The sequence below is a fragment of the Aspergillus bombycis genome (genome assembly GCF_001792695.1).
Source record: "Aspergillus bombycis strain NRRL26010 chromosome Unknown contig00039, whole genome shotgun sequence".
In the NCBI taxonomy this organism is placed as follows: Eukaryota; Fungi; Ascomycota; class Eurotiomycetes; order Eurotiales; family Aspergillaceae; genus Aspergillus; species Aspergillus bombycis.
In genome coordinates this window covers 134408-155542 of record NW_019170041.1, presented here as the reverse complement: position 1 = coordinate 155542, position 21135 = coordinate 134408, and the positions used below count along the sequence as shown (strand labels likewise).

Genomic DNA, 21135 nt, shown 5'->3' with positions numbered 1-21135 from the left:
TCGACCGCAAAAGTAACCTTGGACCTCCGTACTAGTAACGTGCCCAAGAAACCCAATTTTAGTATCAGAAGACAAGTCAATCTGGAATAGCCAACACACACACAGAGTCAGAATGGAACCTTCTTTTCAAAAAGGCATAACATAAATCTGGGAATTGCTCTCTATAGTCACTAGTCTATGTGCATTTATAACATCCATACCCAAAATAACATGAGAAAAGACCTACCGACAAGTCTCAAGACGTAAATAATTATAAAAGAAATATGAGGAGCAGGCATTATTGCATCCCGCCACCTCACAACTTGGCCAAGACTGCCTGACTCGCGCCACCACCATTCACTCCTTGCGATTCATGCGAAATAGATTCCGGCTTGCTGTAAAGAAAAGAAAACAGATACCCATGAATTAATAACCGAAATAGAAAATCATGGGAGACAAAGCATCAGGTCCTATTTACCGCTCAATATAAGAAGGAATATCCTCAACAGACATAGTGCCTTCCAGAATCCCTACAAGAGGTCAGTGACATTGCCTTAACACGCAAAAAGGTTAGCACTTACTATAGACGGCCGTCAACAAGGGGTATTCCTCTTCAACGCCTTGGTTCTTCAAGAATTTATTCACTTCGAGCGCAGTCAAAGTGCCCTGGAGTTTCTGGCCGTTAAGCTCCGTCTCTTCGACCTTTCCGATCGGCTGTTTTCTTTCGATGCTCAGCTTGGCGCAACGGAAGTTGCGACCACCACTGCAGCTAGTGATCAAGTCGGCAACACCGGCACTCTCCTCGGTGAATGTGCGAGTATTGATAGTTGCACCGAAGAACATTTCACCGAACTTGACCATCTCCAACAGGCCGACTCGCATGACAGCAGCTTTAGCGTTGTCACCCCATCCCATGCCTTCAACCCAGCCTGCGGCGATAGCGACGACATTCTTGAGCGCACCGCCAAGGGAAACACCTGCAACATCACTCACTACGCTGATATGGAAGTAGGGGCGATGGAAAAGCGTCTTCAGGACAGCATGGTCAATGGGAGGATACTCGGAGGGCAACGCCTGCAGTTTAACCTGAGATAGTTGTCCCGAAACGTCCTTGTGTGTGAAGTGAACCACATCCAGGGTCGACGAGGAAGGCGAGCGGTTGGGCGAGGGGGCTTTCGAATCTAGATGGGGAGGATCGTAAGCAATGCTTGACTCAGACCACTTCTCCTGGGCAACCTCGCTAGCGATGTTTGCACCGGAGAGGGCGCCACAGTAGATCCCGAGAATCTTGCCAATGGTTTCTGAGAAAAGGCTGATTCCATCTTCCCGCACATCAACACCCTTGATGCAAGAGATACCACGCGCATATGGCAGAATCTTGCCCTTAATCTGCTCACAAGTCTTGATAATGAACTGATGAGGCAAATTGAAAACAAGGATAGTGCTGTCCTTGACGGAATCCTCTAATGAGGGATTGGCGTGTAGATTCGTAGGAAGGTTGATTCCTGGTAGATATTTGACGTTCTCATGTGTCTTATTGATGATCTCTGTTAACTTCTGGGGACCCTGGCACAAGGGCGAAGATGGGTTATATTGAGGGGAGGTCTTTGGAACTTCCACTTTCTCTTCAAAAACCCACATCTGAACATCCTTTTCGAAGATGGCAGGGTTGCTAGCGGTATTTTCAGCGACAATCTTGGCAATAGCGGTGCCCCTTTCAGATGTCAGCGCTGTCTAATCCCAGTTACCGTTGTCTCTCAGCGCACTTACCAGTTTCCTGAGCCGATCACCGTGACCTTGTGCTTGCGCTGGTACGGGGTAAGAAAACTCATTTTTGCAAGGCTGTCCACAGTTGTAGTATATAGACGTGAAAATGAACAAGAAATGAGCCGAGTTGGGGTTGACTTTAAAGCCTTTGAGTAGACTGAAGAGGACGAAAATGGAGTGGAGAGTGTCTGTCGCTGGAGAAAAACCGGGGACCGAGGTTGATCAATTGCAGTGGCAATTGAACGAAGGCAAGTCCGGTGAGATAAAAGATGTACTGGGGACAGCATCCACGTAGTGCTGCGAATAAGACACGAAAGCCGTCACCAGAGTCCTCGATGTGGTTCTCTGATGTAAGTGGAAGACGATAAGGCGGGTTGAATACCCGTGAATGTGGATCTTTTCGTGCCGAGAAATTCGGAGAAAGAACGAGGGATTTTAGGGGGGGGGGGGGGGGGAAAAGGGCGATCGGGTTCGGTGAGTGATCGGATGTGTCACACTAACAAAGTAGACTAGTGCTTTGAGTCCCGGCTAACTATCTAGTCCATGTGCCACGGCCAGTCTCACTTTTTGATCTTAATAACCTAGGGATAGAGATACCAAAGAAGGAAAACTCTCTCTTAGTCGGGAAGTAGTCACGTTGGCGGTGAGGCCAGGGGCTGCCAGGGACATGGATGAGCTAGCGTTCAGGCTAATCTAGAACAGGGTTAGGAGCACGCACCCATCGGAACCACAGGCAGAATTATTATCGTGAAGTCTCGGAGAGCCCGGCGATCTGATCAACTTTTTCGGCACCAGCGATAAAAGCCCATAATGGTAAGCCAAGCTATCTCTCACATGAAAATTGACCATCTCTAACATCTGTATGTAAAGGCCCCTGTTAGATCAATCAAGAAGCAGCCCGCCGTGAAAATGCCGGCTTCAGGAAAAGGCGCTCTTCCCTCGACAAAGCCTAGCCCTTTCGATGATGATTTTCGGACATCTAAGAAAGACAAACGCCAGATTAAACATGCTGCCCTAATGACCAAAATAGAGAAGAACTCTCAAAAGACCACAAAACGTCGACGGGCATCAAAGAAACTCGTTGCAAATCTTGAATCGCTTGCCGATGCCCTTCCAGAAACCGAGGTTGAAATGAACGATGCCAACAATCAGGTGAACGTCATTAAACAGAAAACACTGAAGCATAAACCTGGCGCTATGAAGCGTAGGCAACGATTGGAGCAAACAGAAAGGGATCGCTTTGCGAAGAACATGGCACAGATGTCGACGATCGAGGCGACTACTACACCAAATACAGAATCGGACAACCAGGCGGACTCTGTCTCGAATCGTTGGGCCGCATTGCGCAGTTTTATCTCGCAAACTATGGAACAGCAGCCTGTCTTCAAGGCGACGAAGTGAAAGTCCCTGTCTCCAAGAAGTCCACTCAACCCCTCCTTCACAACCAGACTCCTATGTCTCGACAACAAGCCCTCCTTGCCTTACCCAAACCTACCATCAGTATTGCTTGCAGCGACTGTAAATGGCAAGTAACAACAATTAACCGCTAAGACGGTATGTTGATTACAGCCCAGAGTGTGTCACCTCAACGTCGCTCCTCTTCTGTTTGTGGCGCTGTAAGCTTCCAAAACGAAGCCATACGCGATTTACTAGGCCGGGCTTAAATCGTATACCAGCTGCCATGTTTTGGAGACAATGGGAGTAAAGAATGGATAGCCTTACGCCGCAGAATATCGATGCCCTTCCTTCCAGATGACCTTAGACTTTGCAGTCCTTAAGGCTCCGTGGAAGTTTAGTGGCTCACACCACTGGAAATACCCGATTTTCTTTATAGATTCCAAATAATGAATGATATATTTAGGCAAGTTACTATAGCTTGTGTATAGATGTAGTCTCCAACTTGGAAGGCGGATAGCGTCGGCTGATAAGCATCGGTCACGTGCTGCGGGGAAAGCTACTATCTGATTCCATCTTATCTACTATCGGCAGCGTCATCATCTCTACCTCCAACAGTCCAACTACAACTTAAATCTCCACACCGTCGTAACTCTCACTCCTTGGGTTTTCTTATTATACTGTTCTCTATTCTCTACACCTATAATTTGCGCTTATTCATTTACAAGTCATTTGCCGCCCGGTCATGCTGTGGCTGCCTCTACGGCCCAGCGCACCTCTCAGGGCGCACCACCATCTCATACTCCGTTATCGGTGCGCACCGAGTTCGATTGTTCGTCTCACACAGCGTGGCTTCGCTAGCTCTTCTGTGTCTTTCCCGACACTTTCCCAATTCAATCGATCAGACTTCACAAATCAGCCCTGGAGCGGTAGCTATGAGCCCGGCCTGCCGACTGCTGGGCCCTTGGGCTCTACCCCGCTTTCGGAGCTCCCCGGATTACGCCCAAAACATTGAAGCAGTACCTAGATCAGTTTGTTGTTGGACAGGATCGTGCCAAAAAGATACTCAGTGTAGCCGTATACAATCATTATCAACGTGTACAAGAATTACAGCGGCGTGATGAGGAAGCGGTCGAACTGCTGGCGAAGCGCGCGCGGCGCGAATCTGTTGACCGCCATCCTGTAGAGGGTAGGCGAACTGGAACTGCATGCTCATTTTAGTGATATACTAACATATGTAGCAGATGAATTTCCAGGGCAACAACGGACTATCCGCCCACCACTTGATCCGAGTTCGTCCTTGAACCAAACCGAGCTCACAGACTCATCGACAACACAACTGGAGAAGTCCAACATACTGCTACTAGGACCATCTGGTGTTGGGAAGACGCTCATGGCTAAAACGTTAGCTAAAGTACTATCAGTGCCGTTTAGTATTTCAGATTGCACACCGTTCACGCAGGCTGGGTACATTGGAGAAGATGCTGAGGTCTGCGTTCACAGACTCCTAGCTGCAGCCAACTATGATGTCGAGCAGGCAGAACGCGGTATAATTGTTCTGGATGAGGTTGATAAAATTGCTGCTGCTAAAGTCAGTCATGGCAAAGATGTCGGTGGTGAGGGAGTCCAGCAGGCCCTTTTAAAGATTATAGAAGGTACGACAGTGCAGGTGCAAGCAAAACAGGAGAAGAATGCCCCTCGCGCAGGTGGAACTCCCAATACATATCCATCAAACAGTCCACTGGGGAACTCACCGTATCCACCCTCCAACGGAGGGGCCATGTCCCAAAAAGGGGAAGTCTACAACGTACGTACGGATAACATCCTGTTCATCTTCTCCGGTGCCTTTGTCGGGCTACAAAAGGTGGTGATGGATCGGATATCGCGTGGCTCCATCGGCTTTGGCCAGCCTGTTCGAACACCATCCAATTCAGATGAGCGGCCTGGACAGTCTGCAACTGCAAACAATCAGCCTGTGCCTATAGTACCAGGGTCAGAAGAGGAAGCTTTGTACAAGAAACATCTTCCCTTTTTCACCTCCGCTAGCCCCGAATCGCCTGATGGTGAGCCAACTTACTTCAACGCGCTCGACCTCATCAACCCTACCGATCTACAAAATTACGGATTCATTCCTGAGTTAGTTGGCCGTGTTCCAGTCACCGCTGCACTCTCCACGCTGACGCAACCTTTACTTGTACGAATCCTCACTGAGCCCCGAAACTCACTGCTAGCGCAGTACACAACCTTATTCTCCCTGTCAGGAATTGAGCTCCGCTTCACAACCCCAGCCTTGCATAAAATAGCTGCCAACGCCTTCACAATGGGTACGGGGGCACGAGCCCTCCGAACAGAAATGGAGACTATCCTTAGCGACGCCATGTATGAAACGCCAGGTTCAAGCGTGAAGTTTGTCCTCATAACAGAGTCTGTGGCTGCTCGTAAAGAGAAACCTATTTACCTTTCTCGTGGACAAGGCGGACGTTTTCATGCCATGATCGCAGCAGAGGAGAGCCAATGGGAAGAAAAGCAACGGCGAGAGAAGAAGCAGAGGGCCCTGAAAGCTAAAGTGCAGGCCGCTTCAGAGGAGCACCCTTCTATCTCAAACTTCCGTGAATACCGGACTAGAGCAGCAGGCTTCTAGTTGACACTTCTCAATCGGTTTCAGTAAACATTGCGCATTTCGTATATGTGACGTGCATTGCTTGACCTTCAGCGAAGTTTTGATGTTTTGTTTTTAGTATACCAGTCTCCGTGAGTTTTCCGTGTTATGTATGGCGTTTAGGATAACAGCTTTAGCCTGGTTTCTCGTGACGGTTCCTTATACTCAGTCACTGGAGTTGCATTATTTATATCAATCATTGCCTCGTTCTTCTCGGTGCATAATAATCATAAAGCGTGGGATCGTTGTATATTACAGTGGTATCCTAAGATATGTAACAAGCGTGAATGTATAGAACGCAATTGAAGCCCCGGATCGAGCATACACTTCTCAATTACCGACAGATCGTTCACTTTTCAATCACTGATATGGCTGGGGATAGTGGTGCGTGAGGGGAGGGATATAGGATGACGTCGCTCTAGAAGTAGCTGACTCGCTCAGAGAACCAGCCCTAGGAGTTTGGGGTGTAAAAGGGGTCTGAGAACTCCTCTCTGAGTGGGGATTCGATCTCGCAGATTGCTTAAGCTTTTCCCAGTGCCACTTGTAGTTGATTTCCAGAGATTTCATGATTGCTGAGGAGCCCACGTAGATTTGTAAATGTTGCCATTCATCCCAACGTGGAAGCGTGGAGGCTGTGAGCACGAGGAACTTTCGGAACTGGTAACAGTTGATCAGGGCCCAGCCAGCGTAAAACTCAATGAGGTGATCAGCATTTCGCTGTTCTTGGGTTAGAGTTTTGTTTTTAGGGATATCTGGGATCTCGTCATCTGTACGAAAACCATATCCTGGCAGTTTCGAAGGAGAGATGACCGTGTTTGGTGTATAGCCGGCTTCTGCGCCAGTGAGGATATTCCGGGACTTCGCATCTCCGAGGGCGGTAATTCGCAGAATGAGGTGGTACATTGTGAGCCAACTGGTATTGTTATTAGACCGTATAATCAAACCCGGTGATACACAGGTGACTTACAGAAAATTTGAGTTCACGGTGACCTCAATCTGCTTTTGCACCCAATTTAATACGTCCGGGGGCAGCATTAGCTTCCATGTTCCCGGATACTTGCCCTTCGCATACTCTTCAAACCAAGATAGTACAACGACAGTACCTCTCGGATCGCTCAGTATGTAGTCTCCAGTAATCAAAATAACTCCGCCCGTTTGGAGCATACGTCGGAAATACGGCTGATTATCACTTAATTCTCTGTTCAAAGAGAAGCACCAAAAGTTGAATGTGGACTGGCGACATAAGTTATTAAGGTCCTGCAGCTTGTAGAATTCCAGAAAGCTTTCATGAACCTGACCAATGTCAGCATATCTGTATTTTGATAATGGTACTTGTGATAACACATACCAGGATGACTCCATTCTTCGCTTGAGTGAACTTTTCCCAATCTTCGGGAGTGCGGTTAGAGTAAATAATAGCCCTGTATTTGTCACTATTGTGAGCTTTGAGAAATTCAACAACCGCTTGGCATTCTTCAATGCCCCCGGGGCCCTGTGGAAACAGTACACAGAAGGACCCTGCTAAACGTTTCTCTGCCACTGTTGCCAAGGTCTGGAACGTCACCCCGAATCTCTTCTCGAATTCATGGTCCAAGTCAAAAGGAAGTTGAATGCCCAATGGTGGCTGCCTTTTATCGCTATTAGCAGCAGCCGTGGGGTCTTTAGAACCCTGGTCAATATCCATGTGGTCGATTCCAGATGCCCTCCTCTGCAGAACTGGTATTGAATCACTAGAAGTGCGACGATTCACCAGTGATGTAGCTGTGTTTGCGTGCGGTCTCGGTTCCAGGCCTATGCGTGCATTAGAGCCCTCGATAATCCAAGGTCCATTTTCTTGGTTTAAAAATCCCCGCTCTCTTTGAGCCTCAGATGCTTGTTTGTTTGCAAAAACAGTGTTAGTATGTGAAGAATTCACTATCTCTGTAGTTGCTTCTGTCAGGTGACCACATTGTCCTTGTATACCAAGAGCCAGTCCCCCAATGGGTCCTAACGGACTTCTCACGGCAGTATGAAGAAAGATGTCACGAGGGCCTCTAAAGTCCCCATCCAAGAAACCAAAATCCTCGGAATCTGGTGGATATGCAAGTAATACATCATGGCCCTGTATTTCAGGAATACATATAGCCACCAGATTTCTTTGGCTGAGCTCTTTCCCAAAGCGATAGATGTCTGGTTCAGAACTGTCAAACCCCTCGACCCAGCCATTCCAAAATTTTTCATTTGGTGTCTGGTAAAACAATGTTATCAGTGACTTTTTTTCATCTTAGGGCAACAGACCAGCCATCCTTCACATGTAGTACTCACATTTTTGCACAGATTATTGTAGTCTGTAAGGTTACAGAGGTGTTGAAACCAGATTTCGAGGGCGTGACCTTTCTTGGTCCTAAGAAATCTGCTTCTCCTGATATTGTCTAAACCGCACATCCTAACTTCACCAATCTCCCTTTTATCAGGCCCATAATATAAGGAACATAGAAGTTCTCTGGGGTTGACAAAATAACTTCCCCTTTCCCCTTTGATCCACTTAGCCTCAGGACCAGGCCTTCGCCGTGGGAGATAGAGGTCTCGTGATCTGTCAAACAAACGGCGAGGCCTGTCGGAAAGAGGCGAAGTATGGTTTGACCTATTCGAATCAATCAAGCGAGATTGCTGAGGCTGAGAGACGGGCGTGTCAATATCAGTGACATCACTAATCATCCTTCTTGGGCTTTCACCTGGCTCCTGCTCCTTGAGGCTGGTATGATGCTGAGGTCCAGGATTGGCTGAATAGATGGCAGGAGTAGAGGACCACTCTGATGGCCTCATAAGCTCAAGTTTGTTGACGTCTGGAGCGGGCTCATAAGCCCTTGCCTTCTCATATCTGTTTTTCGTTGACAGAAGCTTGAACCTCTTGGGGGGAGCAGAGGGATCAGCATCATAGGTTCTCGGAGGACGAGAGCGAATTATGCCACCACGACCAGTCCCAAATCCAACTAGGGGTGGTCTTGTTAGCTCACCACGTATAGATTGAGAACGGGCAGGCCCGGCCTGGGACTGGTTTGTCGCTCTGCTTGAGTATGCGTTTGCAGTATGAGCACAAGGATTCCGCGTTACATCAGAATCTGCGAACCCAGAGCTATTTGACGTGGAGCTGAATAAACCGGTGTTTGATAGCCCCAGCTGGCCTTTCGCAAGCTCTTCTCTCGTCAAATGTCGCTTGTGCTTTCGTTTTTGGCGGGCTTGTTCAGCTTCATACAGACGTCTGTTGAAATCAGCGACATCAAACTCTTGCAGCCTTCCTGCTGCAATCTCTCTTTTTTTCTCCTCCCAGTCGAGCAGAGTCTGCTCATCATCAAACTGGGCAGCCGTCTCCCAACTACTCCTCTCGATAGGATAATCTTCCCATCCTACGAGATATTCGATTCCCTGCGAAGTCTCACGCTCAGCATGGATGGTATCCACATAGTAGTTCTCTTTCGGTGGGCTAGGGACAGTCGAGGTGAGAGAAATATCATCATCACTGGTCTCAGTCATTGCCACAAAAGAGCACCACTGTCAAAGTAGCAGTGCCTGAAGTAGCGGGGGCGCAGCAGAAAAGCCGTGGATAGATCGAGCTTGATGAACAGAATTAAAGGAACTGACTTGTCAAAGAAAAAAGCGCAAAGATGGGTCAAACTATGATCGCTATCACCATAGATAGTAGAGAACCCGGGTATATGCACGCCCGATAATCAATGGGTCCCGCTCTCAGCAAAGGCCGACAATAAACATGTGAATTAAAGCATAGATATAATATACATCAAAAGGAATCCATGACCATCCTTAAGAGACAGTCATCCTCGCGCCTCTTGATGTTGCGCTCTGATATATATGATTTTCATTGAAGTCCAGTGCCCATTGGCACACGTGACCAAGCCACTATCCCCAAACCGGGAGTGTCCGCTCGGCAGCGCGACAAGCACGGGAGTGGCAGGGGAGCGAAAGACATCTGGATAACCTCCTATCTTTCTGCCTCGCTGTCTTCCCCTTACCAAAAAACATACCACCGCCGTGAGTTCTTATTCAACTACCCTGTTTCTGGTGGCCTTGGTTCGCCTCAGGCTGCTATCTAGCTTGCAACTTTCAACAGTCAACTGACGAGACGCCACCCCTCCCAGGATCAACCTTCGCACTGTTGTCGGTTTTGCTTTAATCGCTATTTAACTCGGCCACGTCAAAGGTCCCCCAAATTTCAAGCCTCGCCACTTTTAGGGCTTGACAAGCTCTCACAATAATTCATCATGGCTAACGACGAGTATGATGTACGTCATTTTTTCTGTCCATCCTTTCGCTGCGTGCTTGTCTTGTATAACTAATTGAGTGATTCGCTAGTTTCTCTTCAAGGGTAAAGTTGCCACTTCCCCCGCAGAAGCGCCGAAAGATCCTCGCCTATAGAGACATTTCCCTCGCTGAATAACACCACTAACCTACGGTCCTTATCATACAGTGGTGCTTATTGGAGACTCTGGTGTTGGAAAGTCCAACCTTTTGAGTCGTTTCACCCGCAACGAGTTCAACCTGGACTCCAAGTCGACCATCGGCGTGGAGTTCGCAACCCGTTCTATTCAGGTCGATTCTAAGACGATCAAGGCGCAGATCTGGGATACTGCTGGTCAGGAGCGTTACCGCGCCATTACCTCTGCCTATTATCGTGGTGCCGTCGGTGCCCTTCTTGTTTACGACATCAGCAAGCATCAAACCTACGACAATGTTAACCGGTGGTTGAAAGAGCTCAGGGATCACGCAGATTCCAACATTGTCATCATGCTTGTGGGAAATAAGAGCGATTTGAGACACCTGCGCGCTGTCCCAACCGAAGAAGCTAAGCAGTTTGCCAGTAAGTTTCGGACACCTTCTTGAAGCGTGAGTGGTCCTTACCTGTGGCTCGCTAACTTGCTCTCAGGCGAGAACAACCTCTCCTTCATCGAGACATCTGCCCTTGACGCGAGCAACGTCGAGCTTGCTTTCCAGAACATCCTCACAGGTTAGCTGCATATGCCTTTACCCGACCTTTCTTTTCGGCATGCTGACGCGCGCTTAGAAATCTACCGGATTGTCTCCAGCAAGGCTCTTGACAGTGGCGACTCGGGCCAGGCCGGCCTTGGTGACCGTCGTCCGGTGGTGGATATCAACCCTTCGCAGGACCCTGAGACGAAGCAGGGTTGCTGTTAGATGATTTCTTACTGTTAGGGGATGACACGCCTACCGCAACGATTTTTATTTTATTCTGTGATGTGATAATCGAATGGTCTTGATCTTTCTTTTTGTCTGTTACTTAGCCTCCGCGGAGATGATACACAAGAGGAACGTTGGGAACGGCATCCAGGGACACGGTCATTGTATGGTGATGCTTGTGGGACATCACATCCTAGACATCATTCTGTTGATTTTCCTCCCCTTTCCCTTTCTTATCCTCTATCTGGTTCGTTCTTATCCCTTTATGGAATTAACAATTTCCTATTCTCTGTCTTCTACGGACATGTCTTCGCCTTGGCACGCTTCCTTGGCCTTCTCTGAATTATTTTACCCATCCCATGTACCCTTCCCACACTCTGGTCAATTATCGAAACGAAGTTGGGTTTGTTCTTGTCGGCGTCTACGTAGTACAGTGCCAAAGCAATTCATGTATGAGGTTCTCATAGTTGGTAATTACGAATTACAACACCATCAATCACTGAACCCAGCGGCTCCCGTTTCACCCCCAACCTATTGGCTAGCAATTAGGATTAATAATGCGGCGCATGCATAGTTAACTAGGTCGCAGATACTAATATCAACTAGCACTCAAAAGTATCATCGCAAGCGGAATATAATGAACATCAGCATCTCGGCGGTCTCGAAAGGCCCACCGACCAAGCAGCGGGAGCCCCACGTCCAAAAAGCGCGAGGCCCATGAAATTTAGACACAGGGGATTGTCCACGTACCATAAGCAAACCAAAATAATCAGACTAAACCCGATCCATGGTCCGAGTCAGCAACCTACAGGTCGCCTGCACCATCATCCTTAACATGACCTCCCTAAGTAGTATAATCCCACTGCCACAAGACAAAAATCTCCATACCAGAATTATATGCCGCGGCAAGAACAAAAAGAATGTCCCCACAAGACAGCGCGCACTAACCACACTAGCCCTAGCACTTAAATTCCACACTGAAGTCCGCAAACCCACCGTAAACATCCCCATTGGTTCTTGGTTTCTTAGCTCTCTCCGTTCGTGCCCCAGAGCCCCAGTCGACAGCGTCGGATTCTCGTCCCCCAGTGTGGTTTAGGGTGGGCCGATTAGGGGCGTCTTAGGGGAAGGGTTTTAATTAGGTTAGTATTTGGATTCCAGAACGTTTGGATAACGGCTAAACTGGTGGATGGGAGATTGGATTATACTGGTGTTTTCTATTTTTAGGAAGATTGGAAATTGCTGTAGGGAGGTGAGATACGGAGGTTTCTTATGAGGGATTTATTTGGTGGAATCCTTGGTTTCTGAATATGTGTATTGGATGGACCCTTGCTGGCTTATGCGGAGGCTAGCCAGGGAGATATGCTTGTGACTACAGTACAGTAGATACTCTGGTACCTCCGCAGGACGTCTGGATAATGCATAGCGCAATTATGCTATGCATTAATCCCACACGATTCCTACCTCCCGGTCCGAAATGGCCGCCCTGAACTCTTCGATATCGTCGCCTCTCTCTTTCATCACCCATTCAAGGGTATCCCCGAATGTCTCTCCATTGTCGCGAAACCAATCTCCCAGGGAATGCACATAGCCCTCTACCTGTTCTTTAAGGGGCGCATGCTCGCGCAGCCAGAGCACTTGGCCTGGATCAAGCTTCATCATGTCCTGGACCACGTAGTAGTGAGGGATCTCATCACCCCAGCCTTCAGCGCCGGGATCATGGAAATAGTCATTCCGGAACCTAGATCTATATTTCGCCGGCGACTCAGTAAAATTGGCAGAATGCGCGGTGTGATAGTATTGATCGACCGAATTCGGGCTATCAAAGAGCCCGGAAGACCCAAGAGGGCTGCGCGCTGGATAATTCAAATGGATATTAAATGCCAACTGGTGGTGGCTTTCCGGGAATCGTTTGCGAAACTTTCGCTGAATCGTCCCGTTACTAGGGCAAATATGATTTTGGACGACATCGCCGATAATGAGTCGCACGTCCTCGATATCGGCCAGCTCCTGCGTAGACCAGTTATGCAGGAGCTGCGCGCGCTCGGTAACGACATGTGGGCGTTTACGGCTGAAGCGATCATGCGTGCGCGTATGGAATGCGCGATGGTAGAGCCACAGCCGATAGATAGCTCGGCGGAGGCGGACTCGCTCATCGTCTGTCAATGATCGTCGGTTTTCATAATCCACCTTCCATTTCTTGACGGGATAGATCGTCTCCCATGTCTGAGCTACGCGTCCGACTCGGACTATTTGTTTAAAGAGGGGATCGGTCATGGGGGGCTTGCGTATTAGGTGAGCGGGTTGGCTTGCGTTTTGTGTTACGATTTGGATGATCTCGCCTAGTGGTCCGAATTCGCGCTCGGCAATATCGGCAAGAGTTTGGAGCTTATTGGATCTGTTAAATACAGTTCGAAGTCGTCGACAGGTTGATGCAAGGTTCAAAATGTCGGATATTGTTTCACAGGAACGAAATACATGGAGCAATAGCTCCGTGGCTAGATGATCGAATGACATGATGACTATATGTTTTGGGCTTCATTCGTTAGCTGTGGTCAACAAACAAAATAACTTGGGGTGCGAACCTTGTTAACTTATTATAGAAGCGCCAAAGGTAAATAGTTTAGATAACACAGCTGGAGAGTAGATTTTGTGTAATATAATGGATAGTCACTGCCCAAGCCAGCGCTGCCGTCGCGATCGCAAGTCGGACTAAGTCGAGACCCCGCCCTTGGGGCTCTTCAAAACAAAACAAATCTGGTCCCTAGAGAAACAAGAACACATGGTGGTATGGAGGTCAAGCCCAGACAGCCGCAGAGGGCTGAACGGCGAGAAGGGTGCCATGGTGGTTGAGGGATGGATAGTGTCGAGCCCCAAGCGGATGTTATGACTCTTATATATCAGCGCTTATCTAATCTCCGCCCTTACATACATTAGTCCGTAGATATCATATCATATCATTCAGAGTTTATGAAGTATGTACTAAGTTCTCAGGATAAAGAAAGTTCAATACTTGGTTGCTATGGTACCGTCCTCTGTCAAAAGCGCACAGCTCCTGCAGCACGATGCCCTAATGCGATAGTTCAGCTTTAACAATGGAGAGACTCCAATCAGCCACTGGAAGGACTTGCATTCGAATTCATCATGAAATTTGAACTTTTATTATGTTGTTTCACACCAGACGCCTTTTAGACCATGATAAGGTGCCCCTTGCATCTCAAACACATGTACATCCCCTTAGGATATCGAGTCTAATAGCACTAACAAGAAGAGACAAAATGAATGAAAAGAAAACGGAATAAAGCAAACGATCATGCGAACAACTGCCTGTTATCCAGTGCATTTGGTTTGCGCTGGCCTTCTCCCAATCCCAAGTTTGCCCGCTTAGCGAAACGGTCGGTTTGCACGTCTCTGCGCTTTGCGTGGCGGGCTGCCTTGCTAATCCGAATATCGTGACGGACCTGGTTCGGGCTCACGTATTCCTTGTTCTCGTAGATAACAGGTCCACCGAAGCTGCCTTCCAGGATGACAATTGGCGTCAAAACGAAACGAGGTCCGATCTCGACAAGAGAGACCTCTGGTAGACCATCCTTGCCCTTGGGCACAGGCTTCACGGTTTCCTCGCCATCTTCTGGCTTCTTCTTACCTCCAGCTTCGGACTCTCTGATCTCGTACACGCGAATCCAGATCTTGCCGTCGACGCCAAATACACCAATGATACGGTCGATAAAAGGCTTCATTCCCTTTATGCCACGCTTGGGAACGGAGAAGACACCCCGCAGCATCTCCCGGACCAGTCCACGGTACTCGTTCCCTGGCTGACTCATGACCGGGCCTTGTTCGTCGAATGAGCGATCAAAAACCACAACACCACGACCACCCTTCAAGCAGTTGCCACTGAATCCAGCATTCAGTTCGCTCATAGTATGTAAGTTGTTAACGTGGAATTTGAGTGTAGGTCCGTTCGGGGGACGAGAGAGCCAGAGGTACAAATCTTGACCACGCTTGCGAGCCTCGAGGAAGAAAATGACGTTGCATGAATGCAGGTCGGCAAGGTCGTTCAGAAGTAAGTTGTATCCAGCGGTCTTCTTTTTAGTATCGAGCTTGCTTTCTTTGTGGGTATGAGGGAGTAAACCAGTAAGGTCTGCGAGCAAGTGCCGATGGCTAGAATCAAAACCAATTAGCAATACCGTTCCATTTGTTCAATTCGGACCAAGACAATGTGAGCATACCGAGATGTGACACCCCTGGAAGTCAACATAAGAACCCGAGTCTTTGGCATATATCCAGCAGCAAGCTGCTTCTTGGCTGATTCCAAATTTTCTTCCTCCTCCTCTTCGCTGTCGCTTGTATCGTCGGCGTCGGCGAGAAGGTCAGCCATGTCGGCCATTTCTGCGTCCGAGTCGTCCTGCTCTTGCTCTCTAGCAAGCTGCTTAGCCTGCTTTTTAGATACTGACTTGTATACTGCCGCCATTTTGGATTGTAGAATAAATTGATTTAGAGAAAATCTAAGTTGTTGATCGGCGCGGCGAAAAGCTTCCAAAAAAGTTGCGGGCAGAATATTTTTCTGGACCTCACCGCCTTCCAATTCTCAATCGCTGTTTATCTCTCACGTGATACTATCGAAAAAGGCAATTCATCATCAGCGTCACCATTAAGCCCACGTTCAAGCAGGGAGTCATACATTTGTAGTTATGCTATAATTGCTGCGAGTATTTGTTGAGTAAGATAGCTGGCTCAGTGATATCGCATAAAAAAATTCAGCTAACTTCAAAGTACAAGTCTCCCCACGTCTACCAATTATATATACTTCCTGTGTTGCTGTCTCACTACATTTTCTGAATCCAGCTTCGTATTTCCATAATTTGTATCTCACAGGGAGCTTATTTTCAATATAGAACTATGTTACATACGTGTGCTAAACCTCTGACTCAAGGATTTGAGTTCAACGCCCTTTCCAGACCGGAGAAGCCTTCTTGCGTTACTTTCATGCCTGCTAACCGATTCGCAAAACCTAGCTTTTGTGAAAGGTTCCAAGCTTCGCCTCGATAAATTAATGCATAAAGCATACCAGCTATAAATGTGTCTCCAGCACCAATAGTGCTTGCATAAAATTAGCGAGATTGGTTCAGCAGTGTACTCTTGTCAGTAACTTACTCAACAACGTTGAAGCCTGGTGTAGTATAGGCTGGACTGTGGATTATGTCACCAGAACTTGTTTCTAACGCTACAGCCCCGCCCTCGCCCCATGTGCAGAAGAGAAATTGCCTGATATTGCGAGTCAGCCTTTTAGTGACGGCGCAAAGAAACAATAACACTTACGCTTTGCGTGTAAGCAGAGATTGCTTTTGGAGGCACTCTGGGGCTGATGTGTACCCATTTCCCTATTTAGTTCTTAGTAAAATCCTTTTAACATTGTAAGCACGAGCAAGATTACCTGAGCCCAGCTCTTCGAATAGAAGATAACGTCGGCTTCCATAGCCAGCTCTTGTAGGCCTTCTCGTCCAGGCTTTTCTACTTCGACACTGATCCGTAAAGATGGAAAATGCTGCCGAAGATACTGTATACAGACCAGCGTGACATCGGGTATGCGACCCTAGATGTACGATTTATAAGTATGAGAGTGCGATAATCAATACCAAGGTATCTCAATGGTTGACTGACCTCAAAATGGAACCATGTTGCCTTTGAGCCTAGGTTGTCTGCGATTTGTTTAAACTCATCTACCGTCATCTCGGGGAGCTCGTTGTAGTTGACAATAGTCCTGCTCCCAGATGACTGGCTTTTGATGATATAACTTGAAGCCGGCTCTTCATATTGCTCTCGATAGATGCAATGACCTAGCTGAACGCGAGGCTCAAATGCAGACTGGATTTGCTGAGATGCAATGGAAGATTTTGCTGGTAGCACAGCAATAAGATTCAGAGATACCCCTGCCTGTGACGAGCCATGCCCGGTCAATTGCTGGAGCACCTCAAGCGTATTGGGGCAATTGCCTCCTCGCCGCCGTGAGATCTTGGTAGCCCGTAGCTTTTCATCTTCGCCAGGGTAATGAGGGGTTCTGGATAAGCATAATGAGCTAGTGTGGACTTAAGCGCCGGGTGAAGGTGGTGCCAACCAACGTTAAGATAGTATCAACATAACATGCACCTATGGCGACTAAAGACATCGTGACAGCAGAGTGGGCAATTTTCTAACAAAATCTCTTGTGACAATTGTTGGATACGCAGATGTATGAGCATTCGTGAGTATGTGGGGAGGAGGGGCAGTCGTTGATAGGATTAGTCATGACCCACCCTCTGCAGCCATATCAAAACCCTATAGTAGAAGTAGGCGGAAATTGTATTTTCTGTTCTGCTTATCTAGAACAATTTAAAGCAAGTATAGTAATCACTTGGCAGCTTATGCTATTACACTAATCAGTGTAGTTAGGCATCAGGTTGTTGCTGGAAGCATTAAAGAAGAAAAGCTAACTATTGTATCTTGCACTAGAATACCATGTATTATGATAGGCCCATCTAATTGAATTATCCTAATCATGTACTCCTAAGCAGAGATAGCTCGAAATAAGAGACCAATATCTGGATTACTGAGACAATCACCTGTAGGAACTAGTACTCAATATACAAAGAACAATGACTATTGAATAGAGTGCCACTTTCACAATACACAGGATATTTTAACAAGAGATTAATGAAAACAGCGTGTTTACTTACGCGGCCACAATTGCCTTGCTCACATGGATCTCTTTCTGTTTGCTTCGTCTTTTGCTGACTAGGTAGTTCTCTATAAGATATTTCGAAATCACTATCTGCTATTTGCCTCCAGATTGAAGGATATACTTGATTCAGGGCAAACATACCCACGTGATACTAGTACACAAAGTCAGAAAGGAAATCTGCATCTATTGTGCTCTATGTGCAGTGAAATAGATTGGTCCAGAACTTAATATCTTTGGTATAGTATTCCTTAGTTTGCCAGGATAGAGAAGATGAGACATGCAGGTGGCGTCTTTGGAACTGCAAAGCGACCCGTTCATTCTTTGTGGGTGACAAAGGTCCTTTGCTTCTCTCAATTAAGCCTAATAGTAGTATAACAATATATCTTTGTTTTTGATTACCGTTCTGTTAACACTAATAGGTGCTTTCAACATCTGGGAGGAAGTGGTTTATATATACCCCCATCTGTGCACCAGAGTGCATGTTCTTCTGTCAACTCCAGATTTCCAGTTTCTCAGCACACCCCTCGCATCTACTAAGCCCATAGTTAGTTTACTCATTCAATTACTGGCTCTCTCTTATTTGGATTTGCAGAAATGTCCACCGTCCGACGTAGCAAAGCCATGCCAACTGATGGCCCGACAGTTAAGTTCTTATATACCATCATCAAGCAGCTTGATCTCAAATCAGTAAGTTGACTTCCAGAGCTAGGATATATGAGCCAGCTAATTAGTTGGGGAGATTGACTGGGGCCTCGTTGCAAGTCAACTCGAAATCTCCAACGGTCATGCAGCCAGAATGCGTTATTCTCGCTTCAGGCAGCAGATGGAGGGCATTACATCAACACCACGAGCGCGGACCAAAAAAAAGCTCGAATGGGTCCAAAGCAAGCTCTTGCAAAGCAGACTTGCTGAAAGAAGCCAACCCCCCCGATATAAACCCGGTTCTCAAACAAGAACCTCAGGCTTCTACAAGCGAGCCAACTGCTTACATCAAGGCCGATCCACATGTCCAAGGGTTCCCTACCTTGGCCGATATTCCCAGGGCCACATATAATATCATATCGGACTCGCCTGCACAGATAATAGCCCCACCTTACGCCCAAATGACAGTGTCTCCTAATGAATTGACAACGTACAGTGCGACACAGAGCTTCTTGAGCCCTACGATCGGATTCGAGCACCAACCAAGCCCAGCTTATTCCTGGCCTCCTACAAAGCTAGAGCCGGATGAGGAGAGTAGGGTGAACGGCGTTTTTGTCAAGGTGGAAGAACCACAAGTGGAAGTGGTGAATCTAAGCAGTAGCGAGGTGGAATATTGCGGCATATTTGCGCCTGGACTGAAGATTGCTGAAGAGCCTAAGGATTGATGAGGCCTTTTGTGTACTTGTATACGGGTCTGTGATAGCTTTCTGTATTTGTCTATTATACACACTTGCCTTAGATGTTACAGCACTATATTAGAGATGGCTACTGTGTCATTTAGGGTAGGCCTAGACTCTTATTACGTGAAGAGACACCGCAGGGTTTGTTGGCAGGAAATATGATGCCTACTGGGCAAGAGTAGATAATGATATCTACCTGAAGTCGCATATAACACTCTAGTCTTACATTCATATGTGTTTTATTTAATGTATAAAAGTAGTTTAGTCATATTACCTTGCCTCTATAACAACAACAACAACAACAGCAGCAACTCTCAATTGCTGTGACGACTGTCATCTCAATTCACCAACCAATGACATGATCATAGGACACTCAACCAACACCCACAGAACTGGAGGAAGTCTGAAATACCATTACCCAGTGACTTCATCACTTGTGTGCAAAAGTATAACACTGACCTTCTCACCTCTTTCAGTGTGTGTCTCATCTACAGTTCACACCCATTCAACTTCACTCCCACCTGTTATTATCTCCTCGCTTTCAAGGCGAACTGAATATACGGGTCATTTTCCATTACACTATTGTTTTCAAGTAAAGCTTCCCACAAACTAACTCATCCCTACGACCAGCCATCTGAGGCCATGGCATCCGGTCAGAGTCCTGCTTCTGAGGAGAGTGAATTTCTGAGCCAGCAAGATGGCCGATTCCTCATCGAGTGCTTGCGAAACATCGATGAAAGCAGGGCTGTAAGCACATATCCCATGTACACATCATATGCCATTGGAATTGGCAGAGCTGATATCTATTCAGGTCAATTTGACTAACGTTGGAGCCACGATGGGCTATACCAACACTTCATCTGTGGCTAACAGGTTCCGTGCCCTTCGCAAGCGGTACGGCTTCCCCAATCTCGATGCTACCACTAAGCCATCAAATGCGAGTACCACCTCGACTACTTCTGTGTCCAATACCCCCTCCGGGAAAGGCAAGCGCAAGGGCCCCGGCGTCGGAAGAAAGAAAAGCGCGACCAAGGCCGGAGATTCCGAAGACCCCTTCATCACTGACATTTCCGAGGCCGAAACCATTATCGCGGCTGAAGTTCCCAAGGTCAAAGCCACCCCTAAGAAAGGGACCAGGAAGGGAGCCAAAGTGACTTCTACTCCTACCCCAGCTACTGATCTTGGAGCCCCTAAGGGAGGCAAGCATTCAAAGCCAAATTCAGGGTCGACGGTTAAGGCTGAAAATGTGAAGGACGAAAGCATTGACGTTAATCTCCTTAACGCAGTCAATGACGCTATGGAAATGTATGGAGGAACTGAGTGCTTCGAAACAGCGTAGATGGGTGTTCTGAATCTGCCAGGCATTCGTCCTTTCGTGAGTCTAACATCATACGACTTGCGGTGCCCACGGCTAACCTTAGTAGACACTGCGTCGTCTTGGTTTGTTTTTTTACGCTGAATGGCTTTAGATGGTTCAGGGGGGCCTTATGATTCTGATCTACTCAAGGTGCCATGTAGAAGGGGATTTCGTTTTGTCCTTTGCTCATACAGAAATTTATCTACACCCTCAGTTTAATACTGGGGATACTGCACAGGCGATTTGAGCTTACAAGTTGTTCCATATTGAAAATGAGAGCCACCGGTTGATTCTCGAAACTACATGAGGTTTAGCTAAGAGAGCCGTTTTCTACTGACATTGTAGTGAGAGTAGCATCCGTAAGCCATTTAAGTAGGATTTGAATCCAGAGTAAGTAGATCCAAAGGACTACTTCCTAGCCAATTTTCTGTAGCTCAACGGTGAGTTTGGAAAGTGAAGCACATCTCACACGCTTCAGTCAAGACAAGAAGAGTCAGCGAATGAACGAACGCATCGCGGCTCTACTGCATTTATTCACTGTAGCGCATATGTCATTGCACCTACCTGCCTTTCATCTCAGCAACCCCAGTGTTACTTCTTTTCTCTATTATCCTTCGAACCTCTTCCCTTCCACTATCTACCTTCCATTTATTCAAACACCTCCTCCTACAGGATTACTCTTACA

At 47.3% G+C, this 21135-nt stretch overlaps 10 protein-coding genes across 10 annotated transcripts; 5 read left to right on the top strand and 5 right to left on the bottom strand.

The window, feature by feature from the left end:
* Window positions 1–453: 453 nt before the first annotated feature.
* Window positions 454–1811, bottom strand: ABOM_005420 (glycerol-3-phosphate dehydrogenase family protein; the record flags this gene model as incomplete). Its single annotated transcript, XM_022532549.1, has 3 exons — window positions 454–509; window positions 561–1693; window positions 1750–1811. The coding sequence occupies 3 exons, from the start codon at window positions 1809–1811 to the stop codon at window positions 454–456; spliced, it is 1251 nt and encodes a 416-aa protein (XP_022389461.1).
* Window positions 1812–2556: 745 nt separating this feature from the next.
* On the top strand, window positions 2557–3147 carry ABOM_005419 (FAM207/SLX9 family protein; the record flags this gene model as incomplete). The annotated part of the gene is made up of 2 exons (XM_022532548.1): window positions 2557–2559; window positions 2617–3147. The coding sequence occupies 2 exons, from the start codon at window positions 2557–2559 to the stop codon at window positions 3145–3147; spliced, it is 534 nt and encodes a 177-aa protein (XP_022389399.1).
* A 1107-nt stretch (window positions 3148–4254) lies between these two features.
* On the top strand, window positions 4255–5782 carry ABOM_005418 (putative ATP-dependent Clp protease; the record flags this gene model as incomplete). Its single annotated transcript, XM_022532547.1, has 2 exons — window positions 4255–4330; window positions 4383–5782. Coding segments are annotated over 2 exons (1476 nt in total), but the record flags the coding sequence as incomplete, so codon positions are not given.
* A 378-nt stretch (window positions 5783–6160) lies between these two features.
* ABOM_005417 (putative Chromo domain protein Chp1p) lies at window positions 6161–9313 on the bottom strand (the record flags this gene model as incomplete). Its single annotated transcript, XM_022532546.1, has 4 exons — window positions 6161–6713; window positions 6768–7093; window positions 7149–8027; window positions 8105–9313. 4 exons carry the CDS (start codon window positions 9311–9313, stop codon window positions 6161–6163), a joined length of 2967 nt encoding a protein of 988 aa, XP_022389401.1.
* A 746-nt stretch (window positions 9314–10059) lies between these two features.
* ABOM_005416 (Rab family GTPase) lies at window positions 10060–10990 on the top strand (the record flags this gene model as incomplete). Its single annotated transcript, XM_022532545.1, has 4 exons — window positions 10060–10080; window positions 10298–10655; window positions 10722–10802; window positions 10860–10990. 4 exons carry the CDS (start codon window positions 10060–10062, stop codon window positions 10988–10990), a joined length of 591 nt encoding a protein of 196 aa, XP_022389402.1.
* A 1443-nt stretch (window positions 10991–12433) lies between these two features.
* On the bottom strand, window positions 12434–13507 carry ABOM_005415 (F-box domain protein; the record flags this gene model as incomplete). The annotated part of the gene is made up of 1 exon (XM_022532544.1): window positions 12434–13507. One exon carries the CDS (start codon window positions 13505–13507, stop codon window positions 12434–12436), a length of 1074 nt encoding a protein of 357 aa, XP_022389403.1.
* Window positions 13508–14301: 794 nt separating this feature from the next.
* Window positions 14302–15464, bottom strand: ABOM_005414 (ribosome biogenesis protein BRX1; the record flags this gene model as incomplete). Its single annotated transcript, XM_022532543.1, has 2 exons — window positions 14302–15154; window positions 15223–15464. 2 exons carry the CDS (start codon window positions 15462–15464, stop codon window positions 14302–14304), a joined length of 1095 nt encoding a protein of 364 aa, XP_022389404.1.
* A 457-nt stretch (window positions 15465–15921) lies between these two features.
* ABOM_005413 (ketohexokinase) lies at window positions 15922–17159 on the bottom strand (the record flags this gene model as incomplete). The annotated part of the gene is made up of 6 exons (XM_022532542.1): window positions 15922–16093; window positions 16148–16258; window positions 16313–16374; window positions 16428–16586; window positions 16655–17051; window positions 17113–17159. 6 exons carry the CDS (start codon window positions 17157–17159, stop codon window positions 15922–15924), a joined length of 948 nt encoding a protein of 315 aa, XP_022389405.1.
* A 1337-nt stretch (window positions 17160–18496) lies between these two features.
* Window positions 18497–19078, top strand: ABOM_005412 (uncharacterized protein; the record flags this gene model as incomplete). Its single annotated transcript, XM_022532541.1, has 1 exon — window positions 18497–19078. One exon carries the CDS (start codon window positions 18497–18499, stop codon window positions 19076–19078), a length of 582 nt encoding a protein of 193 aa, XP_022389406.1.
* A 657-nt stretch (window positions 19079–19735) lies between these two features.
* Window positions 19736–20432, top strand: ABOM_005411 (uncharacterized protein; the record flags this gene model as incomplete). Its single annotated transcript, XM_022532540.1, has 2 exons — window positions 19736–19840; window positions 19905–20432. The coding sequence occupies 2 exons, from the start codon at window positions 19736–19738 to the stop codon at window positions 20430–20432; spliced, it is 633 nt and encodes a 210-aa protein (XP_022389407.1).
* Between the last annotated feature and the right edge of the window lie 703 nt (window positions 20433–21135).